Consider the following 9,997-nt stretch of genomic DNA (forward strand, 5'->3'; position numbering starts at 1 on the left):
ATAGTACAAGCGGCAATTTGTGCCCTGCCTGACCAGGCCAACAAAGCCATACTGTTGCTACATATTGCCATAGACCAGACCTAGACTAAATAATGTATATATAAATTTACGAACGGAGCAAGCGAATGCTGTATCTTAGCCTACAATACTCACGCGTGTATATGGGTGTGTTTGCACGTGCTTTCACAGCGCACTGTAATACTGGAAGAAGGGCACTTTATCATGTTGGCTGTCCAAGAAATACCGGAACGTCGACAGCAGCAGCGGCATCAGAATATGTTGTACAATCTATGTACATACACACATAGATTTTAACAAACTTATCTGCAAAATTTTACGAATAAGTAACTGCAGTATGGTCATCTTGTGGGCCTGTTGCTTGGATGTTGCTCACCTAGGATTGATGACCGAAGCTTTTATGAGAAGTGTGTTCTCTAATTTCTAGGCACTCGTTGCAGATACGGCGAACATACATACATACATCCATACATACATATCTAGAAAGATATGAATGGCGCACACAGCTGTTCACTGACAACTTATTTCAAATCCATTTCTTGTAATGACATAAAAAATTGGTGTACTACAAGTCGGTAAATTACAATCATGCAATCCTTCACTATATTTCTGCATCAGCAAAGCAGGATATGTGCAAATAATTTTCCTATACTACATCCTTTGCCTTAAAGCATAAACAGATGGAGACAGTTATCCGTGTTAACGGCGCAGTGGGTTAGGAAAAAATTTCAAACTAATATACTACATTATTGCGTTATAAGCGAGCCGCGAGGTCATGGGTTCGAATCCCACGACCAGACATTTTTAGCTCTTTCAATTATAGCTTTTATTTATTCTTTAGTGTAATTATAGGTGTTGTGGCTTCTTCCTTAGGAAATTTAAACTCACAAAAATTTATTTGTATTTAAAAAAGAAAAAAAAAACAAAAATGATGTACTACTGAATTGTAGTACAGAGTCCTGACCACTCGGCTTACTTGTTTGCTCATACCTCGTCGGCGGTTGTGCGTTCTCCACACTAAATTAAATAAGTTCTCATTGAATTGAAATTGAATTCCTATCTGAATTAGTGTGGTGAATACACAACCGTCGGTGTGGAAAACGTCCAGGTTAGCTTTCTATGTTCTACGTAACCTGATTTCCTTGCGTTTGGGTCAGTGTTGTAATCGAACATGGCCCTGATCCGCATTTTTTGAGAATTAACTATTAGAATCAGTCTGGATTAAATGCAGCTTTTTCCCGATATAATTTCAAATTAACGAGTTGATAGAGATCAATGCTGTATTTTTAGTATACGCCGTTGTACTTTGGAAAACAAAAGTTATTTATGAATATTTTTAGATCCATATTTTCATATTTATTGGCTGGTGCAAAATTTTCAAGTGTTTTAAGTTGTTTAGATAAAAACAAGTAAAAGTGGTCCAATATTAATAAACACAGGAGTTTAAACTTTCTCATGCTCTATTTTGAACCTAGATAGATAAATAGATAGATGAGTATTGTAAGTACTCCGACCAGTAGGTCCATTGTGGCCCGAGCTTATCACAACACTGAATCCAGCCCCATAGACCCCACGAATTTTAGAATGGATCCCGTTGGAAAGGAGTGTATGTGCTCTTCACCTGGCCATATATGTATGTAAGTCCTAAGCACATCTCCCTTCTTCGTGAAACAGTCTGACAGTACAGGAGAAGGTGCACTGGTGTCTATTTGGCGGAGTCAAAGTCGCTTTACCAGATCCCCAGAAAGCCTTGTATACAAAAAAAGTAAAGTTTAAAACTGGTTAGGAAACCCTCCTATTAAATAATTTATTTTACTTTTTCAACAAATGAAAATTCAAATATTTACTCGGGTAGATACCCGGGCAAAGTTTAAGATGGCAATTTACTCCATAAATCTCTTAACAAGAAACAAGATTGTAGATTTTTGGAAAATTGACGTGGCACTACCTACGAAGATCAGTGTATATCGGTAAGCGCTTTATCGTTTTCTACCCGAACTTAAAATTCTTTATTTCTTTTATTATGAATTTGCGGCCATAGCAGCCCAGATTTTATATAAGTCCCTCATCTAACCGTGACCTATTGTCCTCTTGAATAATGTTATTTATAATTCTTAAAAAGCATGATGCCATGTGTATTCTAATTTTGCATCTGTTTTCAAGCAATGGAAGAAATAATACCTTTGCTGGCCAACTCATTGGCCCTGCAATATCCTTCAACATTTATACATATGTCCCGAGACCCATATAAGGCTGTATTTCGTAGAAAATATTAAGTATTAAAGTCACGGTAGGAGTAAGAAGACTAGTCGCTAACAACATAATATTCGAAGGTGAGAAAAATAAGGTCATGTTTCCGAAAACTAAGAACTAAAATTTATTATAAAAGTACATTAGACAACTCATTGAAAGCTTTATTGAATCTTTGTAGCCTATTTGCACCAAAAGCCTGCAGTTAAGCCTCAGAGCTGAGATAAGTTCCACGAATTGTAAAATGGAGTGATCCCTTCGTTTGCTTCTACTTAGTCGGTGGCATTACCCCCTTCGAGTTGTAGTCTCCTTTTTCCAATAGGCATAAACTGCAGTTAAGCCTTGGTGGAAATCAACTATTATAGTACCACTCACAAGAAAATCAACAAACACTTTATAGAAAATTGGTCTGTGCGGACCTTTAACGTGAGAAAAAAAATTATCCGTATGACGCTAACAAAATATATGTCATTCTCTTCGTTTAGCATTACAACCGATTTCTTTGTATATGTAAGAATATACATACATAGACAAAGTGATAAAGGTCTCTAATACAACTAGGTTATGTATCCAACAATTTTAAATCCAACAATGCTTTTCAAATAAATTTACAGAACATATCAGTGGCATAGTTAAAAAAAAACTAATTAGTCGTCATAAAGAAAAGTTATGGTTGAACACATTCCCGAAGCAAATATTGCCACTTAACCTACTTTTAGTACAATAGTCAAGAAAACTAAAAAAAAAAAAAAAATACAGAAACCAATAACAATAGATGATTAGTGTAATACTTGCGGCATGATCAGCTTACACATACACATTCATAGAAATATATTTGTACATACAAATGTGTGGCGAGCAACAAATCGAATGGAAAAGAGTGTTGGTTGGCTTATTGAACAATTGGCTGGGCAGCTGCTACCGCGTGTGGTCAAATGCTCAAAGTTAGCCAAATAGCTAAAGTAGATTGAGGTAAAGTAGCTGACGCCAAAGCTTACCTACATACAATCATAAATACCTACATACCTACATACATACAAATTTAAAACGACAAAGCTGCAAAAAGCTAAATTTTATTGTTTCATATTTTCTGTGCAAAGGCGTTCGAGTGCAGCTGCAACCTAAAACGTCGCCATCAAAAAGCATTTTTTTTTTTTTTGTATTCTTGACCTTTTTTGCATTTTGCAGCTGTGCACATATCAAGCTAAAGTGATGTATAAAATTGTTAGAAGCAGAAAATAGACTGCAAATTGCGAAAAGGAAAAAAATTTAAACGCTAAAACTGAGCTCGGTTGGGGACATTGTGTAAAAGAATTTAGTTGCAGAAGGCAAATACATAGATTATGAATATCTATTCGTAGATACAGAAAAGTGCAAGAAAAATAACATAAAAAAATTGTGGTTACAAAGTAAAAATATAATCACACTCAAACTTAAGTATAACGAGAACGACATGACAGCTTGCGGCCAATCGCTGTTCTGCAGACTGAAAGCCACCAAAGCTACTTGGCTATAGCCTCGAGTACCGTAACCAATTTGAATGGTCAATAAGGCACAGTAAGATAGACTGCAAAAAATAATTTTCATACTTCATATTAACCCGTAACTAGTGACGTGGAAAAAATTAACACAACCAGGCATGTGGAGTCTCTCAGACTTCCCTCATGATTAAATACTTTTATTTGTGTCGAAATTTGTGTTAAACAAAAAATGTGCACTACTGAACCACTTTATGCCCAACAAAAATTTATAAAAATATTTTTTCCCAAATGAAACTGTGTTGTACTTGTGCGAGCCTGCAAAAATGATTACATTTTATCACACTATAAAAGGTCGTTCAAAAAGGACACCCACTTGGTTTAAGTTTAACCAAAGTATGCCCAACCGGGTACCCATCTACACATATTGTATCAAGTAACTTTTTTTATTGGAACAAATTTTTAAAATCTAACCCTTCGTCGATTTTACTGCATTCACCTCTCTACCTCTCTCTTCAGTACCATATCTACTTTTTGACTCACATCAAATAATTTTTGCTATTAAAAATTCCCTTGAAAAGAATTCTACCCCGGTTGGTTGAGCACACTAGGGTTAATTGCGAGTGAGTGGGAAATACGTATTGAATTTCTGAGAGAAAAAAATCTCCTGCTGTAAATAAAGTAGTAAAAGTCAAATGAATTCCGCGCATGTGCTCTAATTAAACACAAAACCACATGCTTAAGGCTATGTTGTACTAATAAAAAAAGTTTGCACACGCAGGCACAAAAAACCGCATAATCATGGGCGTATGAAGTTTTTTTTTTATAACTAAATTCTAAGAAGCATTAGTTACGGGTGAATTGTGTTCAAATATTTTTGTATTTAGGTAAATTATTAACATTCCTTTACATGTATATAGGACAGCGCTCGCTTTTGACATACGGTTTCATATACAATAGGGGTATTCTCGAAGTCTTGCACGTAGCACGCATTGTATGGAATGCAAAAATCATATTCCAAATTGGCAAAAGTACGAGAGCCCCTCATTGCAAACTAGTAGCATGCATAGGCAGTGTTGCCATTTTGCTGCTTTTGTTGCTAGATTTGGCTCTTTATTTTCCTGTTTAGCTCCGAAAATTGGGACTTAGCTCCTAGCTCATTTTTTAGCTCTTTTCAAAATTAGCTAGCACTTTTCTAGCTCCAGAAAGTTTTAGTTATATTTGGTAATCTAATAAAATTAAAAATCCGTAGTTTCGTTGTACAAGTGTTGACTTAAATTCATTTGGCTTTGGTGATCTCAGGCTATTTTCGATACCTTAATGTTATTCTATTTCAATTGATACTTAGAGAATTTCCGTTGTTTAAAAATTTTCTGAGATAAGGCGTTTTTGAACTGGCTGCCGATAAGGGCGATTTTCCACTAAGCCATCGATATACTCGAAAGCAAATATCACTTATATATCACAGTGGTCTTGAAACAATGATAGGTATGACTAAAATGCCAACCAAAACTGCTTGCATACCTGTTTTGGAAGGCACCCATACACCAATATGCAGTTGGAATTAAAATCATATCTGCTCCTATGCCTAAAATATTGTCAAATGAAAATTTGGAAAAAATTTAACTGCAATTGTTAGTATTTCTTGTTCAACAGAGTATTCTAAAGTTATCGTTTTGNAAACATATGCCTTTAACTTAAAGATGCTTTTTGGGGCAAAGTGTAGGTGTATCATCCTTTTCTGACATTGAGGCTTAATACTTATTACGGTTTTCTGCGACGGCATATCACTCAATGAATAGCTCTCCCAAAAGCGACGAAGACCACTTAAACATAACTCAAGCTTAAGCTTGACTGACTTTTCCATATGCTATGTTCTGTAAGAATGCCTATAAAAATACTTATTCTCTTTTAAGAAATATCAATTAAAGACTTAAATGTCTTCTTGTTATATCCGCCTCCCCTTCCTAATACGTTTATATATGTAGAAATGAAAATACATTTGAGAAAATTGCGGCACACGTGGTATTTCATTTCCAAATGACACAAAGTTAATTAGTAAATTGGTGTCATGAGATTTTTCTTTGCTGCCATTTAAAAAACTCAGCATATGTATGTATGTACATATATGTTATCGTAAAATTTTGTATACAGCTGCAAGTGTAGCCGAATATCACTTTTCCGAAAGTCAATAAACTTGTCCAATTTACCAATATACAGCTACCACCAAGTGCAGTTGCATACATACTACATATGTATGTACTTATCTACAAACATTTATTTGTGTAGCTTATGGCTTACAGAAATACTACCTCCTGCTGCTTGCGTTTATGTTCTGCAGTTTTTGGTTGTTCTCTGAACTTTTCGTTTTTTAAGAAAACATTTTATGGCTTAAACTAAACAAGGTTTTTAAAAGAAACTGGATTTGCAGCTGCCCAGAACGATCTGTGCTTATGTATGTATGTATGTGTATAGGTGTGTATAGGTGCTTCGTTACATTCTGAGGTGAATGCAGTTGGTTGCAAAATAAGGTGATTGTTTGAAGGACAAATATTTACAATTTTAAAATGTTCGATTTTAAAATGAGATTAACAATAGAGCAAATACAGCACAGCTTTTATTTATAATAGCAACTAAACTCCATTAGACAAGACCAAAAAACTTTACTACAGCATAGTGGTTTGGTGGAAATAGGCTATAAGAAATAATGTATGCAGAGGGGGGACCATTTTTGTCTCTAATTTCACACTCCTTGCTCTTCCTTTTGCGAATTTTCTCGTCAAGCCACGTACAACAAATGCTTGGTTGATCATCAAGCTTTAAACATCGAGCTACTTACAGCCCTCCAATTTAGTGTGTTCATTGAGAAGTTTGTTAAAAGTGCCTAACCGTTAGAGTTGTGGAAGAAATCTGTTAAGTTTTTCCATTTTTCGAGATAACATGAATGTGGAGTTAAGTGGAGTAGACTATAACATCCACGTGTATACATATTTTTTTTTTTAATTTTTAACGGTATGCTCATATGCACTAATCAAATGATGTTGTAAGTTGCAGTGAGATTTCCTCCTTCGCTTCCACTTCCGGTTCATTGTGTTTCTCAACTACATACATAGATACATATATGCAAATAGCAGTAAGTGCGCGCGCAGACGCACATTAAAACCAACAGAAACATTAATCGCTTTACTAATAACAAGTGTTAAAATTGCAATACGTACGAATGAAAAGACGAAGAAGGAAAGTTTTTCAAGAGAATTTTACATAACTTGCCTTTTTAACTAAAAAAAAATATTTAAAAATATAAAAAATTCAAAAGTCTCCAAAATCAACATCGAAGACATAGCAATGCCTCTCAGGAAAAGTTTGGTGTGTTATTTAATTTATAATTTCTTTTCCCATCTTTTTGCTTTTTGATATGTGTTGGACAAACAACAAAGGCTTCGGTATTTCATAACCGCAGCACAGCATATATGTACATGTTACGTTTCATCGTCAAACTACTTAATTTAATTAGTTACATAATTTAATTACCAAGCCGCATATTGCTATATTTATGGCAGCAACGTACAGCACGTATGCAACAGTTTTCATTTTATTAAATGGAATTTGCATAGAGAATCAATCAAAGCGGCAAAATATACAAGTGTGTATGTATGTATATGCGTGCATGTAACACGACCTAGATACTCAGCATGCAATCGTTTGTGAGGTAAAACCGTTATTTTAATTTCGGTCGCTACAAGCCGCTTGTGTGCGGCACTTTGGCAAATATTTGAGTAATTGATTACAGCCATTTTCTTTAGGCCCCCAGTGAATGTGCATAGAGAATGGTGTAACCCAAAATTTCCTCTGCATGTTTTTTATAGACCTACCTATTACTGTAATAATATTATCTGTAAATTAGGTAATATGCACTTAAGATCATTTATTGCTAGAAGAGTACGTACATATACATCATCATTTGACGGCACCGTAAACAAGAAATTGCGAATAAGACTTCATTAAAATCCCTGACAAAGAGTAAAACCTTCATCAAAACATTTTAAAGGCACCAGCAGTTATCCAGTGACGGTGGAATACAGAATGTCTGGCAATCTCAAACCTTATTTGCTGAAAATATAGGGTGCTTTCGTCCTAATAATATTTTCTTTATTGATCATTTTTGTAGTCTCTTTTACAACTCGAAATTCATCTCTCGCTGACTTGATCTTAAGAAACTACTTAAAAAAAGGCCTTCTTTCTACTTCGACTAGAGCCTTGCGACCATGGATGGGTTATCTACATATTTAGCATTATATTTTCCTAAGGAGATAGTCTAACTCCGGTCGCGGTTGATAAAATATGGATTTTTGAGATTGTTTTACATTGGAATAAAACAATTTTTTGCAACCCGTGCAATCTTTGTAACAGCTTTAATAACTTTTGAACCAGTTTCTTGGAGGAATCCGGCAATTTTTTTCGATCACGGCCTTACATCTCGACGACCGAAAGTTCAACACCAACTCGGTAAGAGTGAACTCAAAACGCTATTTAAGGAAAATCTAGAGATGGTAAGCATTTCGAATTCTTCAAAAATTATTCTATCGCAGTCCGCTATCCGTACCTATGTATGTATGTACTTTTTACAGGTCTCTTAATGGAATTGTTGTGCATGTTGGTACATAGATAAAATTTTACGATCTATGCAAATGTCGTTTAAAAGCAAATCTACATTTACTTAAGCCTTCAAATACTCATACAAACATATCTAAGAACTTTTAGCTCTTATGTGGCCGAATGGACACAATCGACCCACCGGTTGTGACCATTTGATCTGAAAATATTTTAGAAAAGTTAGCATGCGAGTGGTCTAAAGTTATAAGGAAAATTGTAAAATTGCTTCGGCGGTTAATCTTCAGAAGGAGAATGAAAAAAAAAATAGTTTTTGGTTAAATAAAAAAAAGTTCTAATAAATAAAAAAAATATTCTTAGCCTTTGACGAATATTAAAATAACTTAAATTAAGATTATTACAAGTTTTTCCAAAGAGGCAGCGGTTATCTGCAGGAATTATATAGTTTGAGACTTCTGTCATAATATTTCGAAAATAATTTTAAGATCGGCGTGTGCTGGCCCGATTTGAAAATACCTCCGAATTCGAATTCTTTTGATTTTGTTGATAAAATGTTTAAAATATTTATGCAGACCTCTTAACCTCAAACTTTTCTATCATCTGAGGCAAATTTTTGGAAAAAATTTTTAAAAGCTAATTTTATTTATAAAAACTAGATTTTTGGAGGTATTTTCATATCGGTGCAGCTCAAGAAGATCATAAAATTTTCGGAAATATTTTGGCAGAAGTCCTAAAATATAAAAAATTTTATGAATGCGACGGAAAAACCGCACCGATCTTTTTGTATAGTTATTCATGCTACATATGTATTTATGTTTGAAACTTAATTCTTCGAACTAAATACGTAAAGGTTAACTTTTAGCAAACATTCCGATAGTTTAAAAAACTATTAAGCATACTTTTGTACGAGCACAAATGTCTGACTCAGTGGTAAAAACTATAACAAAGACCATGTAAATATATTTGCATGTGCACGCACTTAAGTGGGGTTAAGTAAATTGCAAATGAGGTTCTACGCTGTTTTATGAGTTGTAAGCTGGCACGAGGCAAGCAAACGACGCACACAATTCGATTTAATTTGATTACTTTGCATGCGGTGCGCCATACCGAGGGCTTGCAAAACATCGAAATATTTGCGAGGTATAACATACTACATTGCCTCTGAACCTTTTTTTTTTTTTGAGTTGCAATGTTTTAATGGCTAAGAGTCTAAAGCATCTCTAAAGCTTCAACTAGTCAAAGGCGACTTTTACCGAACCATTTTTTTGTGGCTAATTATCTTGCGCAACAGTTCCTTAAATAAATATACATATATGTACAAATGTACATACGATCAGCTTTAAATTTATGTTTTTGTTTTGGCTTGTAAGACACTTCTTATTATATGTAACTTTTATTGCTTTTTTTCAGATGTTAAAATTTCATTACCATAGTAAAAGAAAATTCAAAGTTTCCGCACAACAAAAATATTCAACGAGAATGGGCGAAGCTGCTGCCCTGTGGTGTCTGCTGCTAGCGCTTTGTGTGACGATACAGCTCAATGGTGCGCGAGCTCAATCGAATTATGTGCAACAAGGCGACAGCGGCAACTACACAACAAACGGCTTGCCCGAGGAGGCAACACTGGATGGAAAGGTATG

At 34.8% G+C, this 9,997-nt stretch overlaps 1 protein-coding gene across 1 annotated transcript in view; it reads left to right on the plus strand.

Moving 5' to 3' along the window:
- Positions 1-9,836: 9,836 nt before the first annotated feature.
- LOC108377128 (uncharacterized) overlaps positions 9,837-9,997 on the plus strand; it is a gene marked incomplete at its 3' end in the record, with an annotated part of 9,116 nt that continues 8,955 nt past the window's right edge. Inside the window, exon 1 of the mRNA XM_017633389.1 lies at positions 9,837-9,992. Within this exon, the coding sequence (XP_017488878.1) occupies positions 9,837-9,992 (156 nt within the window). The remainder of the gene's footprint in view (positions 9,993-9,997) is intronic.

Source organism: Rhagoletis zephyria, unplaced genomic scaffold (genome assembly GCF_001687245.7).
Source record: "Rhagoletis zephyria isolate East Lansing unplaced genomic scaffold, Rhagoletis_zephyria_1.1 Rzeph_scaffold_11528, whole genome shotgun sequence".
Taxonomy (NCBI): Eukaryota; Metazoa; Arthropoda; class Insecta; order Diptera; family Tephritidae; genus Rhagoletis; species Rhagoletis zephyria.